The 23,145-nt window shown below is 42.2% G+C and overlaps 1 protein-coding gene and 1 long non-coding RNA gene across 3 annotated transcripts; one reads left to right on the plus strand and one right to left on the minus strand.

Moving 5' to 3' along the window:
* Positions 1-5,450: 5,450 nt before the first annotated feature.
* LOC134077281 (uncharacterized) lies at positions 5,451-13,301 on the minus strand. Its single transcript, XR_009938674.1, has 5 exons — positions 12,787-13,301; positions 12,579-12,693; positions 11,347-11,460; positions 10,488-10,577; positions 5,451-5,522 (listed from the first exon to the last, which is right to left on the minus strand). It is a non-coding gene; the product is annotated as an uncharacterized LOC134077281 (long non-coding RNA).
* On the plus strand, positions 12,683-23,013 carry cbx1a (chromobox homolog 1a (HP1 beta homolog Drosophila)). 2 transcript variants are annotated; one of them, XM_062532791.1, is made up of 6 exons: positions 12,683-12,858; positions 15,044-15,140; positions 16,470-16,716; positions 18,264-18,441; positions 20,667-20,761; positions 21,183-23,013. In XM_062532791.1, exons 2-6 carry the CDS (start codon positions 15,098-15,100, stop codon positions 21,325-21,327), a joined length of 708 nt encoding a protein of 235 aa, XP_062388775.1. In that variant the 5' UTR covers positions 12,683-12,858; positions 15,044-15,097; the 3' UTR covers positions 21,328-23,013. The 2 variants fall into 2 exon arrangements, with proteins under 2 accessions (XP_062388775.1, XP_062388776.1); XM_062532792.1 differs by lacking the exon at positions 12,683-12,858 and adding an exon at positions 13,097-13,214.
* The last annotated feature ends 132 nt before the right edge of the window (positions 23,014-23,145 follow it).

The following is a 23,145-nucleotide window of genomic DNA, read 5'->3' on the forward strand; positions in this document are numbered from 1 at the left end:
GTCAAATGTACAGCTCCAAGTCCAGAATCACCAACATCAATGAAATGAAGTATGCACTTTTTTTGTGCAAAGAAAGGCGTAGAATCCTGGCAGTTAACTCCATGCTCGGATTCTCTCAGGAAGCACGGTCTCAGAGCTAACTATCAAGGTGCTATCTGGAGAAGATGCCTCGAGAACAACCCTGAAGTTCCTTCCCCAGTTGAGCATGGGTGGTCTAGACTGGACCAAGATGGTGACTTGCAGCTCTCCATAGACTGGTTCAATGTCTCCATTGGTCCACAAGCAGTACTTGCGTTTCTGTCCTGCTCATGCAAGAGGGACTGTGTCACTCCTCATGTCAGTGTGTTGCACTGTATAACAACTTTTTCAAAATGATCTGTATCAATAATTATTATTTCAAATATATTTACCTCAGACTTTCAACTCGACATATCAACAAATTAACCTTAAGGATAATAGTACACTACTGTTTATGTCTTTGAAAAAACGCCATGTCTGATATAAGACGGAAATTCATCCCCTCCAAATCAGATAATATGGGTAAATGATACATTTTCTGAATCCTTAGGGTCATGCCAGTATTTCAGTGTTTGGATTTTGTTTCTCTGATGCTCCCAGGTGCCACAGGATTAAAAGACAAAAGATGGCAGGGAAATGGCAGGAAAATGTGTGTGATTAAAGGTTTGAAGAGCTCCAGGGTTGGCTGTACTTATCCAAAATGTTCACAAAGGGATTTAAATGAAAGCTCAGAGTCTCCCCTTTAAAATGATACCAAACATAACAAAATAAAATATTTCAATGTTCTGCTTGATTTATACACATTATTTCTTCAACCTTAGTTTACATTATGCGTCATAACTCAAAACAGCTACTCTTGTCAGATGGCCATCATACATCATTGAAAAGCTGAGATTCCAGGCTTTCAGAAAAGGTATGGTAGTCTTTGCCATCTTTTCGGTAACGACCAACCCCTCTGGCTCACGGACTAATCCATGCAAATTATTATGAACAATTCTTTGCTGAATAGTCTCACCCGCACAACATTTAGGCATGTAAAATGGTTGAACATGTTATCATATGAGAATTTGTGGCCTAAAAGACAGGAACGCTAAGAGGTGTAGGACTGCACTGTAATTCCTACAGCACTGTATGTACAGTTTTCCCATAAGGAGTTTGTCCTATGGTCACATTTCTATCACAATGACATGGTCTGTCAACAAATTACAGTTAAAAAAAACTGTAAACGTGAATCTTGTCCAGTCTCTTGCAATCAATCACTCCCACATACTCTAAGGCGTAACCTACAATTTACAAAATTGTCATCAAAACTTTAGCCATAGTTTACATTTGAACAACCCTCCAGAGTACACTGTTATACTGACAACATGACTAGCCATTTGACTGTCTTATCCGTACACAATGGCACAAGGTCTTGTCATTCTGATGCACTGACATGTTCATTGACACAGACATTTCGTTTTGAGAGATGAATTAAGGATTTTGAGCACGAAATGGCTTTTGCAGGTAATCCATGGTGTTTTGCTATTTGTACAAATTGTTTTGAGATATGCACTTCCTGTTTTGCAAATCTCTCTAGGATGATTTGAGAAATGTACCAAAGTGACAGAGAAAAACTGCATGGATGTACCAAAACTTGATCAAATATAAGGAATGGGAAACTGCTTTTTTTGATGTGCACAAGTGACAATGATCTGAAGATTTAACAGGTAGTTTTGAGAATTTCAATTCTGATCTGAGAAATGTACCAAAGCAACTGAGACCAACTGTAATGCTGCAGCTGATGGGGTCCATTCTTTGCCTGTGACCAGGGTAGGCCATCTCCTGCCTTGGCTCAGCACTCTTTTCAACAACAATGCTAGAGACGAGCATTAGCGAGGCTCTATTCCCATTTAGGAAGGAGCGATAATCAGACAGTGGGGCTTGGGCCCGAAACGTTTTAGTGATATACCATTTAAAAAAAAAATGATCAGGAGCATATTCTGGTGCACGGACTTATCGTTCTGTCCTGACATGCTTCTCTGTCCAGCACCCAGGTTTTGTTTTTATCACTTTTGGATGTGTGTGCAGTACACTTGAACTCTATTCCGCCATAATGCTGCTGACATCAGGAGGCCAGATCTCCCCTTCAGATGAATGTTCACTTGTCTCTCCAGTCTCTCTTAGCGTGAGAGAGACTCACTAAATAGATGCTCATTGGCTACATGTTTGGTTTTGTATTGTTCTGTCTCATCCTTAACAAGTGCCTCAGAAGATCTGCAATCTGCTTTTAACATTATTCAGATGAATCTCCATAAATTGAGACTTGTAGGCTACTAACCCCTGGCCAAACTAAACAGATGTGCTTCTCTAAATCAGGGAACACAGACAATGCTCGTCATCAGATAGTTACATGAGAAAGTAACGAGTATCAGTCTACAATTATCTTGGTTTCTTCTTAGAAGAAAGTTTGTCCTTCAAGCATCATATAGAGTGTCTATCAAAAAAACAGTTACTGTTTCTCTTTTAGTGCGAGAAAAGATTTATGCAAGTGACATTTCTGCCAATACTGGATTATGGTGACATTTTACACATGCATGAAAATGCTGGATCCAGTATACCAGTGTTTCTTAACTGGTGGGTCTGGACCCAAAAATGGGTCGCAGAACCTTTCTGGGTGGGTCGCAGAGCTTTTATTTTCTAATATTGTACCATTACTTTAACAGGCTTTATTCATAGCCAATGTCAGTCATTATCATGGACATAAGCAATGTTTATTTGACCGGTCATGTTAGACTTTAGTGGTAAACGCAAATGTAATGCCAAATGTTCCAGACAAGTGGGTCCACAGGCACTTTGTAGGTTACCATGTAGCTCACATCCTTTGGTTTGAACACTAGATAAATATATGGGTCGCGACTTCATGAACATAGGAAATTGTGTGTTCCAAAGCCAGACCAGTTAAGAACCACTGCAGTATACCATGCAGCACTAGATTTGTTACTGGTTTGTAATGCTGGCTTTCGTTCATCACTGTAGCTTGTATGAGAGTGGCGAGAAAGAGAGTGGTCTTCTTTGCACCATCGCAGGTTTGTGCAGTGGTATATTAAGGCCAGACTGTGTGAACTGCCTCTTTACTTATGTTCTCTCCTGACTCCGTAAGTGACCATCTGGAATTGTAATCTTTGATCATATTAATCATGACATTGCCCGAATATAACTGTCTTCGGTGTAAGTGTTTTTGCACCCTCATCCTGCTATAAATTGCAGAATCAGCTTAAACTGGACTGCCTACCATGACACAGTTTAAAACTAGGACTATTTGAGTTCTAAATGCGCATGTGCGGTCACTGAGTGCTTCTGGTGATCATGTTGAGATGATGTTACAGTAAATTGCCAACTGTCTTTTTCTGTTCTATGTTGTCTGTGTTTACCTGTATATGGGCATTTCCAGGATAGTTGGTGTTGGCTCCTCCTTGATGCAGCAGTATGTTTTGGGCTTCATCTCCACTTGATACCTTCATGTGGAGTTCTGTATATGGTACATAGTTGCCATGGCTAATAGGGCATGTCATTTCCTCCTGGGTGTATTTCACCATATGTGTGTTTTCCACTAAAATTGTACTATCATTTCTCCCAGTGTAAGCTACCTATGGAGAGGTCATAAAGTGTATTAGAAAGCGAGATACAGCATTGGTCTCTAGAACGTATGTAAATAGCATCACCATCATGATGGCAACAATCACTGGAGGCCAATAGACAGGTGCGACATGATTTGTTGCCCATAGACAGTAAGGTGCTTTCCACATTCACGTATGGCACCTAATAGAACTCGACGGGCAATGCAGCATCTAGCTCTTTGATATCTATGGGAGAGGCACTGCTTTTAGTGAATGAAATCTTGGTGTATTATTATAATGCTATTATAACGCACTATTACTGCTTGTTGCCTGTGGACTATTTTCAGGTGTTGCGTGATATCACTGCGCCCATAGTACATTTGCAACTTTCCTTGATCATTATGGCAGAATGAGAGTGTAGTTCCATGTCAGATCAGCCAAGAAAATCACCAGGTTTCATTTTCAGTTTGTCTTATTGCACTTTCTAACTTGAGAAGAGACCAGTTTTAAATGGGAAAATTATCAGAAATCTTATTCACTTTTTAAGCGTGATGCAAACAGGCGAGATGCTAATGGTCTGAATCAATTCAATGATTTATTTATTTTAATTTTTTTGGGGGCTGGAGCTAAAAGTTGTATCGCCAGACTCACAAACTGGCTGGATGAACGGGAAAAAGGGAAATATCAACTGTTTTGCTCAAGGGGAGCAAAATGGAGGAATATCCCTTTCAATCTGGTTGTATTATTATGATGCTATAATCAGCATGGCAGCTTGAGCCTTGCACCACTGCTGGCACATTGGCTACCTCTGTCCACACTCTAAATTGGACAGTCAATTTAGTCGCTCATCCTTCCTCCTTCTTTCTCCCTACCTCTGTCTGCTGCTTATGCTTTCTTTCTGCACCTTCTTCGCTCACTCCATTTCTCTTTCCCTCCTTCTCCCTCTCTCTTTCTCTCTCTCTCTCTCCCTCTACAGGCACACACACAGTGCTGGTGGTTGTGTATGAGTAATGAGGTAATTAGCTCAATCATGCTGCTGAGACAGAAGATAAATTTTGTTAGCACACCTCCATTGTTCTCCCAGAGTTTTTCGATCATGCTTCTTTCCTCTACATTACCCCAGTCTCCACCCTCTCTCTCCTCCGTATCTCTCTATCCCGTTCCCATCACCCCCTAACCTATTTTCCCTCTCTATCTATCATCATGTCTTTAAATCTTTCCTCTTCCCATACACCCTAACACAGTGCTCTTGGCAATCTCTCTTTTCTTTTTGCCTGCATCTTTTTATTTTTCTTACTTTTTATTCCAGCAGCATCCACATATCAGATAGGTTTGTAATAGACGTTGGTTAGCCTTAAATGGATAGTGAACAACAATATGACCAGGAGACTTTCATAGAGTAAAAGTTGTGACTAACAAGAGTAAAGCATAGAATATTTTTTAAGAATCAAATATTAATAATAATAATAATAATAATAATAATAATAAAGGTCTCAGTATGTTTATTGTTATTATGCAATACATTAACCCACAGACTACTTTAGGATAATCCACTGATGAGTTCCCCTGCGAGCATCTTTCAAGAAAGTTCTTTCCAAAGTCACCTCCCACACACTTCTAATTGACTGGAGGTCTGTGGTGAAAAATGGCTTGGCTGTTCACAGGGGCAACAGGTCGCTAATGAAGCTGAACGTGTTGTTTGTGCCACAATGACCCCCACACCGAACACCCTCCCTCCCCCACCACACACACACACACACACACACACACACACACACACACACACACACTAACCATTCACTGCTTCATCTGCAACCTCCAAGGATCTCACAGAAACAATCTCTTGGTTACTGTATATCCGTTCCATGGCAACCGTCAGCAGGTACTGTATCTGTAGAGTCAACCCTGAGACCGACAGAGAAAAGGAATGGTCTGTAAAAACATAGAGCGTGATTTGTGCGATAAATCTGAGGTAAAGAGCTTGCACTTTCATACTAAAATGGCATAATCCCTTCATAATCCCTAGCAAGGTAGGTCATATACATTTGTCCATGTTACTTGAAAGGGGCCATAATTATGTGCTAGCACACTGGTACACAAAACTGGTATTTACATAAAAGTATTGTATAGACTGGGCTAGCCTTTACATTTTATGTTTATGTTTTACAGTTCTTAGCACTAAATTATAAATAAACATTACATTACCATTATTACCTCTGCCCAGGAGGTTATGTTTTCATCGGGCTTTGTCTGTCTGTCTGTCTGTCTGTCTGTCTGTCTGTCTGTCTGTCTGTCTGTCTGTCTGTCTGTCTGTCTGTCTGTTTGTTTGTTTGCAAGATAATTCTGGATTCAGGAGGCAGTTATGCTTTCACTTGGTGGAGGCCTGCGCTTTGAGTGCTTTTCTAGTATTCAAAATATTACTAATAGACTAAATAAAATTTCACCAAATGATGGCAAAGAACATATCCAAACTGTGGCTGTAAGGAGAATGACATTATTACAAGGGAAACAGAAGAAAGATTAGTGTTTAAGCACTTCAAGATCTTCAAACAAATCGCTGGAGCGAAGAGCATTATAAGCAAATCATTGCACCTACGAGGAATCACAGAAGAATAGAGTCTTAACTGTGATCTTTTAGTGTCGACGGAAGGCCAACATAGCAGATGCTCATCTGAGGACCACAGTGGGTGAGGGGGACGTAGAGACGGATTATGTCCAATAAGCCAGAGTGAGGGATTTGAATTTAATTCTGGTTGTTGTAGGAAGCCATAGACTAATTTACAAAGAAGTTGCATGTGGCTTTGGTTGATTAAAGACAAGGTGTGTCGCTGTTTCTTGAATCACCTGTAATAGTCTCACTTCACAGCAGGTAGGCCAGTTAACAATGCAATGCAAATAGTCCAGTTTGGAAAGAACCATGGCCCGCGCAAGAATTTGTGTGGCATATTGTTATTAGATCATGTCTGATCTTTCGAATACTGTACAGGAAAAAACAATATGACTTTGTGAGAAAGGCTAATCAATTGTGACACCCAGTCAGTTATGTCCCCCTTTAGCTGAGGTCAGTGGAGATCAGTCAAGATGGATGATCATCTGTTATGATGGATACCAGGTCCTGTTATTCAAAAAGTTGAAATTTGGAAATTCCATGTTTTACAATAGATAGATGCTTTATTGATTCCCAAGGGGAAATTCAAGGACCGAGGACGGGGCCTATACGCCAAAGACTTTTCATATTGCCAACTGCCATGTCTATATATCTTACAATCCAGTATTTAATCCATTATGCCAGTTTTTCAAAGTAATTTGCGACTGGATCACCTTGATTCAGATTCAAACTTTCCACAAGTATCAGTGCCTCTAAACTCGATGTGTCTGACAAAAAGCCTCATGCGAGCGTGGATGCCCTAAGTGGACAGCCCTTGCATGGACAGGGGAAGGGCCGTCTGCAACAAGGTTGGTTTTGCCTGCAACATGATGCAAGCGCAGCGTAGTTCTGCTGGGAAGACTGCAATAATCATGTAACACCCACTACCTCTTACCAATAGGCTGCTACACCTGTCTTTATAATAAACCGGGTCACGTACCTGTCTCGCTGCTTGAAGATACCGACTTTTGATGGCCCTCCTCCCTCCCCAACCACTACCAGTTTGGTCCCTGCCCAGCTGTACAGCGGTTAGGCTCCGCCTCTGCCGTCTCACTCCGGCAGGATCTGCAGGGTCCGATCACTTCGAGACCCGGACCAAGGACGGGGCCTACGCCAAAGACTTTTCTACATTGCCAACTGTCATGTCTATAAATCTTATACGAATTAAATCACTATGTCCTATTCATAATGGTGTTTCCCCGAGTCTTCCTGACTGAACTGTATTGTCTGTAGTGAACAAAGAGATGAAAAAGAGATGTCAATGCTGGTGGGCACAACTGGTCATGGCAAATGTCAGCAGCACCGACTTGTAGTTGACAAATGCCACAAGCTGTCGCCGTTTCAGCTGTGAACAGATGCATTGAATGGCAAGGTAAAGGTAAGCATCTCCCAGTCAAATGTGCTGTATTCACTGCTTGCTGAAGACAGCCAGTAACTGCCAAGCCCTGCCTAGTGCCTATACCCACTGCTCATGGCAAGGCATAGTCTGTGGTGATTGCAATCGTAACCCTGGGTGCCTCTCAACTTCTCTCCTTGATCCTCGATGCTCGATCCTCCAGGCTCGTTCCCACTGATCTATAACTAACGCGGGAATCGACGGGATAGACTATCCCATTGTTGCCGCCCCATCATTCTTTATGTAGATCAGTGAGGACGAGGACTGAGGAAGGGAGGAGGTATAAAAGACTAAATGAGAGGCACCCCCTGAGTGATAAGTGACAGAGCCAGAGCAGTATTAGCATTCACAAATGCTGTGTGTCTCTCCATGCATGAATGCTCTTTATTTGGAGGCTTTGCTCTCCAGGGCCTGGTACAGGTGGCATGAGTTGAGCAAGTTCACTGTGCCAAGGAACTCCTACAGGGCCCTGACTGTGACCAGCTGTGGGAAGTTCAAGACAGGAGCAGCACAGTTGAAAGAGTTCAGTGTTCAAAGGAAATGTCCAAAGAAATTGATGGTGACCACGGGCCAGCCAAAACTGGCACTCAAGGCATGAGCCTCTCAAGAAGATGGAGGACGTGAGGGTGTATTCAATGATGAAAGAGTAGAAATGCACCATCATTGACTTAAACAGGTTGGATTTCTTTCAACTGCCGCAAGAAGAACATCCTCTGGTTCGCTTTCTTGATGAGGGAGTTATAATGTTATATTCCCACACAAGACATACAGTAATTGTAGCCTATGTGTATTAGCCACATTGTGTATAAGCAGGAGCAGGAGTGTTTTATGTTAAGTTAAAAGAACAAAACCATATGAATAGAAACTGCCCCTGTACCTCATTGCTGAAGAATTTTTTCAAGATCAATTTAAGCCACGGCTAATAATTGGGAAATTACAAAAGTTCCCTGGAAGCGGAGGGACTCCCTCCACTGTTTCCACTGGGGAGTCACAAGGTGATGGGGGTTGGTGGTGCTGAGGAACCAACGGCATCTCCACAGTTTTGGCAGCGTTAAGCAGAATGTTGTCACTACACCAGGTTACCAGATGTGCAATCTCCCTGCTGCAGGCCGTCTCATCTCTTCTAGAGATGAGTCCAGTGAGGATGGTGTCGTCAACAAACTGGTGACTGGAGGTGCAGTGGTAAGTGTGCAGGGAGAAGAGCAGGGGAGAAAGAACACAGCCTTCCTTGGCAGCCGAGAACACAGCCTTACTGGGCATCAGTACTGATGATTCAATGGTCTGAGACATGTCTGCCCTCTTCTTCGCAGAGTCTGGCCTGGATCCATTGGCAAATGTTTATTTCCTGGTTTGTGGGCGCTTGTCTGAAGTTTGAATTCATTGGAGTTTATTCTTTAACTTTAACGATAGGCTTGAAACTTAAATGTTTGGGAACGCTCTCTGTTCGCTGATTGGGCGGAGATGTACTTGCCGGGGTAAACAAAGCTGAATCAAGCTATACCAGACGGAGGATGAAGAGAGATGTAGATGAGCGGAAGTATGTAGTCAGGTGGGGGCCAGGCTATGTCTGCCCAACCTTACATGTTGTTTCCTGCTTCCTTCCTGGGATCAAGCACATTCAGCTGTCCTACAACCAATCAGGGCTGACACCACATAATAGCACTTGTAGTATCCGCAGTGATCTCACACAAACTGCGCGTATGTCTCGTGACAAACCAAGCAGAGGTTGATGACTCGCAGAACTCTGGCAGCTTCAAAGAAACATTATTTGTTGTTGTCACTGGTCAGATTTGTCTTTGTCCTAAAGACAAACATTGGGGTCACCAATGTGGAAACTGTGATAAGAATTCAACAGACAATTTCTCACATTTACCACACAGCACTGTGCGTCATTTATTCTTTCAACGAAAAACGTGGCGCTGCCCATGACATAAACAAACACGTAGCTCCTTTATAAAAGGACTGCGTCCATGCAACACTGACTTATAGTACATATGCAGCTGTGTGTGCAGAATGCACATCAAAATCCAGATCATTGTATAACCTAAAGCACACAACACACTTATCAAGGCATATAAGAAACACTCACTAAAAACATAAGTGAATTATGTCCTGTCCACGGCGTCCACTACACCTTGAATATATTATGTCTAACTACTTGTTAAAATTCCCCACGTTGGGAAAAAAGAGTCAGTCAACATACCCAGTCAACCAGAACCTTGTCCCTGTCATGCAATATTAACCAAAGTGATACCAATTTCTGACATCTGCATTTTAAGTCAGATGGTGATTTGATTGGACCAATGATTTTTAAGTTTATGTAAGCAGACCCTCACACTGCCGGACCTGATTGCAATTCCAATTGCAATTGTTGTGCGCGTCTAAACTGTATTTGACATTGTAACATTGTAACACAAGTAGGCCCTATGCTATCCCTTGCTTTTGAGCTAACTGGAAAACATTACTGGGCCTTTGACTGTATTGTTACTGTAGGTATTTTATTGTCCCTGTAGAAAAACTGTGAGCATAACATGTCAAATCTTTGTTGGCATGACAGTAGAAGCCAGGTGAACACATTCCACCAGTCAAATCTGACCATTCCACCAGTCAAATCACAGCATTAGTCCTGTACTTATTCTAAAAAGAAAATGTACAGTAGGCTGAAAAAACTAAGAACACTGTGGTGTTTTTTACTGATTCAAATTCATGAATTCATAAGCTATAATATTGGGCCTACTGCATTTATTGTAAGATTTTCCAGGTTATTACATAGAGTATCTTGAACAGAACAAACCATCAATTAGAGGAGTGGAGTGTGGGAGAGTACCGTAGATACCTGGCTTCTCATCAGATGGTCAAGAGGGATGGGACGTCATCAGCTGGTGGAGGCAGAGCAAGGGCAAATGCCAGGTGGATACTGCTGCCGGTTATGAAGTAAACAAGATAAGAAAACCCTTGTTACATCCAACTGGAGAGAACCAGAAAAACTCAAGGTTACACAGTTTTGCATATATTTTTATGTATGATAGGAAGATGGTTTCCACCAGTATAAGTGATCCTGCTCGACGCTGATTGGTTAAAAGGTGTTTTTGGGGATGGCGTGAGAGGGGCACTTGAGGACCAAGAGGTGTAAAATGCCGCAGCCATCCATAAGTCAGATCTCATCAGGGTGTACCAACTGATGACATCTCACCTTCTCCCTATTGCCTATTTGGTCTGGACATTGCTTGGGATGTACTGTCACTGCAATATGGGGATTAAAGATCAGCAGATCTTCAGAGATCTCCTGTCTGCATTGTCGCCTTCAGACGCCTTGTTCCAGAGTGCTAATTAGTAATAGTTAAGTGTTCATTGTTAAATAGATTCGGAAGTGGACATTTTCCACAACAGATCTAAAGAGACAGACCTCAACAGCAACATTTTCATCACAAACACATAGCATCAGTCCACCCCAGTAATGCAGACACCCTCAGTGGATTGTGATTCACACTAATAAAACACCAACCATGACAGCAGAATTTGCTCTAAATCAATACATGCTACCAGATCTTCATAGGGTCATTCAAGGATTGATTTGGTGTAAACACAATCTAGAGTCAATTTAAGGATAACGAGTACAAATTTTCAATACAAACACGCATCACATTCTGGGGGCACTGTGGCGCAACAGGCTATAGTGTCCATACCATGACTGGGTCCAAGTACCCACGGGGACCCAGGTTTGAGTCCAACCTGCGGTCATGTCCTGATACCACCCCATCTCTCCCTCCTCCACTCACTTCCTGTCTGTCTTCACTGTCCTGTCCAAATAAAGGCAAAAAAGCCTAAAAAAAAATCTTTTCTTTTCATTTTTTTTTTTAAACATGATTCACATTCAGTCATGATCTTAACAATGCTGGAAGAAGTCGAACACGCCTACTGATTTTTTGAAGCTGCCGGAATAGAAAGGAAGGTAGGCTACTACACTTTTATAGCCTACAGTCTATTGTAATACACTAACTTCATAACTTACAAGTTGACTTTGATTGTCTGTATAGGGACTCTTTCTACAGCAAACATAAAAAAAATGCAGCTGGAAAAATACAGACGTCTATTTAAAAAGGTAAAGTATAGACCACATACAGTATTGCTTCCTGACTGTTGATGCTGTTTACTGTCAGTTTGTAAAGTTTAGGCGACGTAGGAAGTAATCTCTGACCAATGTGATTGGTAAGCCTATTTTTTTGTGATTAGGACCCAAATTTTCTAGCAGTGCCCTTGCGATGGCACATACTAGCGAGCACCGTCTTGGTCAGATCAGATATTAAACTATTAGGCTACTGCTCCTTAATCGTGATGGGAGAGGGAGCGTCTCTTGGGAAGAGGAATAATACCTGAATGTGAAAAGGAAAACTTTGCATTCATTCAGATTTTTTGACAATCTACATACAGATGAACTCTGATCAAAGATGACTGATTGACTTCAAATCATGACATCAAATAATGAAAGCGTCTGTAATTCCTCAGCAGCCTACAAACTTTTCTGCTTTTGTGATTAGCCTATAGTCATTAATGCAATAGATTAAATTATGTTTTGTGTGGAATACATTTTATTGCATAGGCTAGGCTATAGGTCCTACTTTACATTGTTGATGGGACTTAGAAAAGCAAAATCACTGTATAAATATACTGTCCGTTTGTTGTCCTAAACTAGTCACACAGATGTGCTGAAATGTGCTGAGAAACAAAACAGTTTGTGTTTTTAACACATCCTGTTTGAGAGTCCAGTGCAGCTCCAAAAACAGCTGAGGTCTAGAAGATTTCCTTTCTGCAGCATCATCATGTTCAGCAAACAGTGAAAAGATCATTACATTTTCAATTTGTGCACAATAATGTTAGAAAACATATATGTATAATAGGCTATAAAATGCTTACTAACTAAAATACTTTCCCATTGTTGACACTCAATCTCCCATGATGCCATTGTCGCGATCGTAAATTGACGCATGCTCAAGCAGAGTTGGCGGGTGGTTGGTGTAGTCGAAGTCTTTTGTCTGCAAGCAGAAGGGACGTGGTTCTGTAAAGTAACACAACGTTCTACTGTATTTTCCCCACATAACAACTGTAATCTTGTGCAAACTAAGTACCAGTCACGCTGTTTCCAAGTCAGAGCAAAAGGCTTTTCACTTCTGTGTGTCCGTTGTCAGTTCTGTGTAAAGGTAAGTTCCATTTTAGTCCATCCCAGTAGCCGTGCAGAACGTTTGTTTGGCTTGCAGCTGTAGAATCATCGTGCAAAAAACTGAACCACGTGATTTAAATGGTTGCTCATTCATTTTTGTTGTCTTAATTTCGCTGTGATCAGTTGCCTGTATCAGCATGTTGACAAAGCCTCCTCGTGCAGCATTTCCCAGCTCCACGAGAAGCGTTTGCAGCGCTGATTCAGGTCAACATGGAGGAGGAGGAGGCGGGAAGCCATGACTGAGACGAGCAATGCTTGCAAATAGAGACAGTCTGTTGGGCACCGATATCCACAGCCATTGATCCAATGTTACAGGTGTCGATATGCAGTAATTGGGTAATTGTGATCAACGATAAAGTTCAACTGATAATGTTGACAAGCTATGCATTATCGTTGTAGCATTCGTTAGTTTTACAACAGATGCCTAGCTAGCTAAATAATGTGCAGTGTCTCCGCCGCTGTTTTGTAATGGGGGGTGGGCCCTATCCTTCCGTCTATGCAGCCGATTTTGTGTATAGTTCAATTATCTGTGTCATTCGATTAGATGAAGCACTACATTAGTTAGCAGAGTTAACGTTAAGCAACGAACTTTTTGTGTTAAATTACCTTGACGTTAACGTGATGGTCCGAAGGACAGGAAACGTGGGGTAGAAGTCCCTGCATTGAACGTTGGTATAGTCGGCATTGGCCTGTGTTTCAGACAGCAAGCGACTTTAGTATTAGCATTTTTAGTCTTTTGCACAGAGACAGTGTATACGTTTTACTGTTGAATTGTATGCTAGGTTTTGGGAGAAAAGCTACTCGTGTGTCCTGAAATAGTCTGCACGTTAGTAGGTCTGTAGACTGAGGTTCAGAACCACGTGCACTGATTTGGCATGCAAATAAATTGATACAGAAGAATTTCGGGTTGGGGGCATCAAAATGACACTTACAGCACTTTCTTGTTGCAACGCATTTTGTATCCTAAAACAACTTTTTTTTCAATTTCCCATTATAGTTGTTTGCTTAATCGAGCTGTTTTTCATTCAAAGGCTTTGTGTGGGTCACGCCTTCGTCCCACAGTGACATATATTTTAATGATTTGACTCAACTGACCTCAGACTCTCTTCAGAGTGTGATGACTTGTTGATTTTGAATGGTGAGTGAGGGCAGAAGTTATGTATGTATTTTTCACCCAATAGTAAAGAATGGGACGTTGGTGGTAGTGGTGGTGGTGGAGGGTGTGTTTCAGTAAAAGCCCTGCCCCCATAAGTGAACTGGGGGTTCACAGAGGGCATAGCCCACAGACCCCCTCCTCACCACATTCCTTTAACTTTCACCTGGATGTGCTTCTTCTCCGTCTCCCACTCTCGCTTGGTCTCTGGTTTGAAACCAATGCCTGGGTTCAAAGTTGGCAACGTGTGGCATCTTCTATGCTCCTGACATTTACATTTCAAGTCTAATAGTTTTCAAACTTTTTAGATCACTGGTGCAGCCCAACAGTTTTGCAACCCCCTTTCCCTATCCTAGCCTATTGAATGTAAATTCAGCCCCAAGATCCTGCATTGTTTTTGTGTAAGCTGTAGAGACTTGATTACAGTAGCATCAATGTTGCTTCTGCTTCTGGAGAAGATTGTCAAAGGTGGTTGTGACCCAGGAAGTGATTCCTTTTTTTCTATCTTTTTGAATCTTTGTTCATTCAGGTGTTTGTGTACAGGATTTATTCATGTGTGCCTGCCTGTGTTATTCCTCCATAGCACTGAAAAAAATGAATGAATCACACTGATTTAAAAGAAATGTAAAATGTTTATTTTTAATTAAAAATCCTTGCACTGCTTTCATCATAGACTTTCTGATGTGAACCCACAAATGTTTTCCTGATTTATTTTAGCTGGTAATAATAGAAAAGTGTTTTGAAATGGTTGCATTGGTATCAGCCTGATACCGGGAATCCTGGCTTATTTAGTCTATAAAGTTTCCTGTGTTGAACCAGACCTTGCCAACTGTGTTGGAGTATGTTTTTGTGTTCTATCAATGCCATTCTCTACTGCCTTGTGTGAAATTCCCTCCTCCTCCTCCTCTTCCTCCCCCCAAATGCCACATGATTCATGAAACCCATCCCCTTATCCCCTCTCCTCCTCCGGCCTCACTCGCTTTCCTAATCCCCTTCTCGCTCTGTTGTATAGCTCTGTTGGCGTTGAGAAGGAACCGGAAGGTTCCACTGATCCTTCAAGCTGAGCATGAGCCAGACTGCAGACACATCTAATGATGCTCCCAGTGCAGGTGTCCCACAACTTTCTTCTATTTTTTTTTTTTTATTTCATTCAAATCCATGCTTTCTTTTTTGTCTGTCTTTTCTGTGTTCAATAGACCGGGCAATGGAGTTTACTCCATTGTTCCAGCTTCAGGGTTTTGGGGTGGTTAGCTTATAAGTAAACTTAGTGTTTTGAACCTCGCATAGTTGGGAGGGACTAGGAACAGGTGTGCTATGTTTAACTATGTTTAACTGTCTGTCCTTGAATGGGTGTTAGTGGAGTGGAACAATTTTGATATTCGGTTTGTCTACCATCTTGTTCATTTCATTGCATTAGCACACAAGGGCTTCTGGATTGGCGAAAGTCATATGGAAGTTGGTTGACTGAGAATCTAGAATGTTGTCACACTTGGAGGGGAAAGTACAAGCCATGCAACAAGAATGTGCCAAAGAAACGTTTCCACAATGCTTACAGCCCCTTTTGATTCTGTTTTCAAATGAACGTAGTAGTAGAATGTAGCTGAAGTTGAAATTCGCTGTTAAGATGCCTGCTTCTTTATTCAAATTTGGCGAGCAACTGCTATGTAAATACTGCAGTAAATGTTTTTTTTTGCGAGTCAACTATTAACATGTGTTGTCTCACTTTTGTATGGGTAGCAAGGCTGTATATTATGGGTGGGCAGGGCAGTGTTTGTGTCAACCACTTCTTTTGATCTGTTAATCAGTGAAATAAAACTGTGTTAGGCTCTGATCTACCCTTTTCTTTTGTCATTTGTTTATTAGAATACAAAATTCCTCACGGTCCTGTGACAACACAGCCGTTTCTGTTTTGACCATAGAGTGAAACTTAATTTCTGTCAGGAAAATGTCTGAATTTTCCAGAGGGGAAAAAAAAAGAGAACTTGGCTTGTTCCGTTTAACGGTTGTAAATCTACCCACCTGTTTTAAAGTCCCTGGAGTCCTCTGATAAGGACAGCGCAAATGACGTCAGTTTTCTGAAAGGTGGAGGTTTGTTTGCCATTCGCTATTGTGGTCTGACCACTTATCTTAACAAGCTGGCTTTTGAGAGGACAAGAAGTCGTTCCCAGACGTGCCGTGCAGAACCCTGCCCAGACGTCTGAGCATCCTGTGGCAGAGTCGCCTCATCTTCACCTGTGTCTTTCAGAGCTCAGCCTTCAACAGTTCACAAGGCTGCTGCAGTGAATCCCTCTCCCTTAAAACAAATAATAACAACAACAAACCAAAAAAAACAAATAGGCTAGTCACTATGAGACACACACACACACACACACACACACACCAAAGAAAACACTCTCTTACCCCCCACACCCGAATCCTTTTGCCCTTCGCTTTTACAGAAGTGCCCGCACCAGTGGCGGCCCCAGCAGCACCAGCAGCTCCAGCACCACCAGCAGCACCAGCAGCAGCAGCACCAGCAGCAGCAGGAGCAAAGCTGGCGACCACCGCAGGAAAGAAGCAGAACAAGAAGAAGGTGGAGGAAGTGGTAGAGGAGGAGGAGGAGGAATATGTGGTGGAGAAGGTCCTGGACCGCCGCGTGGTGAAGGGACGCGTGGAGTACCTGCTCAAGTGGAAGGGCTTCTCGGAGTAAGTCCGTTTCATTCTTGCACTTTGTGCTAAAAGTAGAGATGCGCAGTTAGAACTGTGATGTTCACGTGTTATCAGATGGAGGAGCGAGGGGGCGTTGGCTAACACAGAGGTGTGACGGGGAAAGAAGAGAGAAATTAATTGACTGACGAAGAATTGACATTTAGGGCTCTTTGTTTCTTTCAAAATGCTGGACGACAGTTGAATGTTAGGTCTGCATGGGATAGATTTTTTTCAGTCTGCCCGCTCCAGCAATAATATGTGTAATTTTTAGTCCCACTCCCGCTCACATCTGTAACACAAGGAGCACTCGACACATTCAACTGACAAAGACTACCAGATGTCTAGTCTAAGTTTCTTGGTTCTGAATGTAGACTACCTTTAGAAAGGCACTAATATACGAAGTGGCCTAGTGGTTTCCTTTCTCCGCCATGGTTTTGATTTTGAGTTTCAACAACAGTGCAGCAAGAAAGAATTGAATCCACATAAACTACAATATCCGTCAGTTAGGCGGCTTAAACCCATTTTTTTTTTTATTCTGCCTAACATAACATCCAGCTCAACTATAATTATACACATAACTTATCATTTCTGTATGTTAGTTTGACGCACATATTTAATTTGCGGGAGTGCAGTAAATTCTCTGTTTCTCCCTCACCCGCAAATGCACCTGTCTCATCCTGCCCACTCCCGCATAGACCTTTGAAAACTTGTGCCTGAACCTTGGGCCTCATGTACTCAGACTTGCATGGATTTCATACTAAAACCCACGGGGTTCCCACTGGTCATGAAATTAGGCCTAATACAATTGTACAGTATTTCTACGCAGAATTGGTGTGTAACTTTGTTTTTTGTTTTTTTTTTCAATGCGAATTTATTCATCTTCCGCTCTAAAAAAAAAAAGAATGAAAAATGCTACGCGGCTGATCAAAAGTCTTTGGTTAGAAAACTGTACCGCTAATTTTTGGTCATGGAAATTAATTTATTTTGTCAGGGAAAAGTCATGACATTTCACATTTCAGATTGGGAACCCTGTAAAATATTGCACACTTACACTTGTAAACCTGTAAGTGGCGAACGCACAAAAAAAAAAAAAAAAAAGTGAGTACTCAGCATTCCACGCAGCTTTTCTTCGTGCATCCCAATTAACGTGCAATTAAGTGCGCATGCATGAGCATTAAACTCCTCCCTCAATCACGCTCATTTTGATAAGCCAACTAGAAGGTCACTTGAGCATAGACCTCGGCAGAAAAAACAAAACACCCATATCTCCTAATATAAACTGTATACAATGTTCTCCACTGCTACTCCAAGGTCTTCTACCCAGCCATCACATCACTACATAGCAACAGGCTCCTCTGAACAGTCTTCTGGTCTTGTCAGTCTTGCAGGCTCTGGGTAAACATAAAAGTTTGTGCAATGTGCAGTGGTATTTTGTTTTTGATATAAAATGAAAAATAAGTAAATATAGTTTGTGGAATAATGTTTTTGATGCGCTGCTGGAAGTCCGGTTTCTTGTGCTGAGTGTTTTTTGAATGTCCCTTTAGCGAGGACAACACGTGGGAGCCCGAGGACAACCTGGATTGCCCAGACCTCATCGCCGAGTTCCTGCAGTCCCAGAAGTCTGCGCACGAGGAGAAGAAGGAGGGCGGCAAGAGGAAAACGGGCGAGTCCGACAGCGACGTGGGCGGAGAGGAGAGCAGGCCCAAGAAGAGGAAAGATGAGGTGAGACTCCCTCCTTTCTGCACGCTAGGGGTTCACTTCCTGTTTACCTGTTGTGTTGCAACCGCAGCCGTAGCACTGCAGGGACAGCGTTATCAGAATGGTCTCCAATCTGTCGTGCTGGCTCAACCATGCCGATGGGAAGCAGACGCCAGTACATCAGTTGATCTGTATTTCGTCTTCCTCCTCTGGCTAGAATTTACTGGTTGTTTAGCTCAAATGGCAACACTCAGTTCTCTTGAATTGCAGGCTGCACATTTAAAGGAACACTTCATATTAAACTATGTTATTCCCTTAATTAAGATGAGTTGATACATACCTCTCACGTTTCAGTGCGTGCACTCACTGGCTCTGGCGCACGGCGCAACTTTGATAGCACTTAGGTAGCCCAGTTCATTCATTAGGATCCAAACAGAGATGAAGTTAGAAGCGACCAAACACCTCCATGTTTTCCCTATAAAAATACAGTTACACGAGTAGTCACACGACCAAGTATGGTGAGACAAAATAAAACGTGGTGCATTTATAAGCAGGGTAAAGGGATAACTTTATTGTGTGACGGAATAACATTGGGAGCACTTAGACTCTGCGCAGTAATATCCTCACTCCAAAGTAAAACTGAAAGTGCAAGAGTGAGGATATTACTGCACCACACAATATAGTTATCCCTCTTACCTGCTTAGAAATGCACCACGTTTTATTTTGTCTCACCATACTTGGTCGTGTAACTGTATTTTAACAGGGAAAATATGGAGGTGTTTGGTCGCTTCTAACTTCATCTCTGTTTGGATCCTAATGAATGCATTGGGCTAGTTAAGTGCTATTAACTCATTGGCTGCCAGCGATTTTCAGTGCAGAGCGCTCCATACTGCCAGACGTTTTACAGCATTTTGACTGTTTTTCCAAGATCCACCGAACGGTGAGCTTTATTATGACTATGTAAACACCGAAGGTACCAAATGAAAGAGTAGACTCTCTTCTTTCACCAGGAAAAAACGGCTTGTTTCTATCGTTTTCCGTTCTTTAGTAATCGTCAGTAGAACATGGGTTAGTTTTGCTAAAAACACCTGTTTTTGACCAAAACATGGAGAAAACGATCTTTTTGTGAAAATCAACTTTTTAACGTTAGCGTTTCAGTAGTATGTCAACCACGATTGCACTGTTATCTCGTCAGTCTCGTCAAGGTTGCTAGGGACTCTGATGGTCGCTAAAGACTCTGAACAGGATGCTAGACTTAGCAAGCTAGCACTAGCAAGGTTGTTGTTAGTCTATATCGCAATATCCAATGTAAATGGATCATACCGTTCACGTGTTTTCCATCCTTGATGTAAGAAGTAAGCATATTTATTCCCTGCATCGCGTGCAAACTATATCCACTGTGGTCGATCTGCAGTGTGTTTGCTAGTTGTCTCTGCATGACTTGTGCACTCTAGGCAGATACTAATGATCCAAATGGCACTGTTGCCATCTAGAGGTTCGGATCGCTATTGCAGTCTGTTTACAAGCCTGAAACTCTGCCAGATCGTTCCCAAGCCCACCCAGGAGCCCTCCCCATTGAAAACGGCAATTGACGTCTATAGACGTCAATGGCAGTCAACGTATGTGTCTAAATTGACGTTTAAAGACGTCAAAGGCAGTGAATGAGTTAAAGTTGCGCTGCGCGCCAGAACGTGAGAGGTATGTATCAACTCGTCTTAGTTAAGGGAATAACGTAGTTTAATGTGAAAAAACGGTGAAGTGTTCCTTTAAAATAAATTAACCCTCATTAATGTGCCTTTTTCTAAGATGGTCTTTTAAGGCTCAGTTGACGTATGAAGGAACATACCTTGTATAAAGGGCTATGCTGTCACACACAGCGGACACCAAAGCTGTTAGTTTTCCATATTGGTAGCTTTACCTGCTTACAGGCAGACAGACAAAGAAATGACACCAAAAATGTAATATCTTTGGTGGAGGTAATGGTTATGCCAGCCAAATAATTGTAATGAGAGGAGTCGATCAGGGCACCGCCAGCTGAAAGAAAAAATTGACTTGCATTCTGCACTGTAGGTCATTGTGAGCAGATTTTTTTAGGTTTTACGCAAATGTTCTTCAGGGTTGGCAGGTCTGTAACCAAGTAATGTTCTATAATTTCTTGGCAAGATGACAACATTTTTTATTTCATCATATTTGGCTAGTTTTTGTGTGCATTTTTTCAAAATGTCTGTCTGTGTGTTGGACTATTGTAGGCAGAGAAGCCCAGAGGTTTTGCCAGAGGACTGGACCCAGAGCGCATCATTGGTGCCACAGACTCCAGTGGAGAGCTCATGTTCCTCATGAAATGGTGTGTACCCTGCTCACACTTGGCATATCCCTCCTCACATTTTTATGAAAACACAGTAGCCTTAAAACACTGTACTGTAGGTTGACTTGTAACTATGAGAAAAGGTTAACGTCATCACTGTGTTCATCTAATGTTACAACGTAGAATTTAAACACCAAGCACAATCTGACTGTTGCCGTCATACCATTACCATAAGCAACAAATAAGAACGTCTATTTCTACTATACCACTACCAAAAGCAGCCAATAGGAATGTCTGTTACATCCCTTAGAAAGAACTCCGTAGTGGTATTATCTCCTGGATTTCTCTATGACTAAACTTCAACCTAGAGGCAACTTCTAAAGACCGATATGGGAAATGTAATAGCATGTGCTGTTCTTAATGTAATAGTCCTTCCTTTTGGATGTTGTTCCCCCCTTAGGAGAAACTCGGATGAGGCAGACCTGGTACCAGCGAAGGAGGCCAATGTCAAGTGTCCGCAGGTGGTCATATCCTTCTACGAGGAGCGACTGACATGGCACTCCTACCCCACTGAGGAGGAGGAGAAGAAGGACGACAAAAACTGAAGGGTAGCGGAAGGGATTGGGGAGGGGAGGACGGGAGGACGGGAGGATGTTGGGTTCCGACAGGTGAGGCCCGGGGATTGGCCGTTTTTAGATTATTTTCTTTTAAGTTCTCCTTATTTTGCTGCTGAAAGATCCTGGACTTTTTGGAAGCCGGTGTGGTTGTGTGAGCAAACCGATCTGGGGTGAGCGGTTTTGAGAGCGGATTCGTGACCGATGAGGAGGGATGTGACCAAGAGGCTTCTCAGCAGTTCCTTCATTTCTGCTTTGGATTATGGGAAATGTAGTTTTCACTCACAGGGGCTGCGTTGGCTCTCTCTCTCTCTCTCTCTCTGAATGTGAGTGGATGGCGTTATCAACAGACTGGTTTATGAAAAAAATATTGTGTGAGTATACAACTTTATGAACTATTTCAGACGAATCCTCTATTTAGTCAATAGAGGTCCGGACTGCAAGATTGTAGCAGTCATGTCCAGTAGTTTCAGTGTTGGTAAGTTGGTCATTTTAGCGTTTCAATTGCCCTTGTCTTTCTTGTTCCCCTTAATGTGGCTTTCACTCCATGTTATCATGTGATATGTAATTGCATGTGTTTTTACCAAGGCTAATGGAGCCTCTTCTGAGAGTCGTAAGCAAGAGGAACAATATCTACCCCTCTTCTTTCCATTTTTAATTTGCCATTTTAATGCGGTGCATTGGTACACAACGAGTTCAAATGAAACCCAGTGATCTTTGAGTTATCTTGTAGCTGCTGACTAAATGGTCAGCCTTTGGAGGAGAGAACTACATTTCCCATAGCCCCCTAGAAACTCCTTAACAGTTAGTGTTTATTCTAACATATCATTTTTAAAGTGGTTAGGGGAGGGTGAGGAATGGTCAAGTACATGTTTGTAGCGATAACAAGAAGAGATTAATTAGAGATCATTGGGTGGGTTTGGAGGAGGGAGGGAGGGAGTGAGGGAGGGGGGGGGGGTCAAAGAAAGTATATATTCTAAATCGACAACAGAAGGACACTGCCATAGTTTAGTGTAACCTAATGCACATTCATGTATCAGTGTCCGGCAGGTGTACTTTGCTGTCAAGGCCAATCAGATTGAAGTGGCCTTTGCCCCTCATTCTGTTCATCATGTTTCGAGTTAGCCAATGTTACAACGCTGAATGTAGAGTGATGTGATGTGAACTGCAGGACACAAAAATGCAAGCAAGCAAACAAACAAAAAAGAAGAAAAAAAAAAAAAACAGTGACCCTGGGTACCCACATTGTCCGGGTTGAGAGGTTCGGTCCAATCAGCGCTTAAAGCTTCAACGGTCGTTATCATGGTTTTATAGTACAGTTTAATGTGCCTCATGTTGAAACGATCAGTAAATGGCACAGACATTCGCTGCGGATGGTATTCAGTGACATTCCGAACTATGGCAAGTGCGAACCCATTGGACATTTGTGTGGGGGAATTGACATTCAGGACATTGTAAACACCCATTCCAGCAAGCAGGCCACAGAGATGCTCTTGTGAAGTCTTTTTTGTTTTGCTACAAGCTTTCTTCCAGTGCTTTAGTGCTGCTTTATCGTAAACCCTTTTGTTTTTCTGTTATAAAAAAAACATGCATGTTACTACTCTTCATTGTCAATGTTTTTAGGGGTTACTGTATTTTGTTTTGAGTTTTGCAAAATAAACCCTAATTTTTAAGAAATGTGACTGTGATCCTCCTTTTTACACTGCTTTGTAGTGTATGTGAATTTGGCTGGAAAGGCACTTCCTACAGCAGGCCTTATTGCATGGCTCAAAGTGTTTGAACACTTGGAACATGGAGCCAGAGTGTGGC

Source organism: Sardina pilchardus, chromosome 3, assembly GCF_963854185.1.
Source record: "Sardina pilchardus chromosome 3, fSarPil1.1, whole genome shotgun sequence".
In the NCBI taxonomy this organism is placed as follows: domain Eukaryota; kingdom Metazoa; phylum Chordata; class Actinopteri; order Clupeiformes; family Clupeidae; genus Sardina; species Sardina pilchardus.

Bases quoted from the DNA above. Each gene is read 5' to 3' on its own strand.
- cbx1a (XM_062532791.1), top strand. From the start codon at position 15,098: ATGAGCCAGACTGCAGACACATCTAATGATGCTCCCAGTGCAG. The intron at 16,717-18,263 runs GTAAGTCCGTTT...ATGTCCCTTTAG, and splicing joins AAGTGGAAGGGCTTCTCGGA to CGAGGACAACACGTGGGAGC. The intron at 18,442-20,666 runs GTGAGACTCCCT...GGACTATTGTAG, and splicing joins CCAAGAAGAGGAAAGATGAG to GCAGAGAAGCCCAGAGGTTT.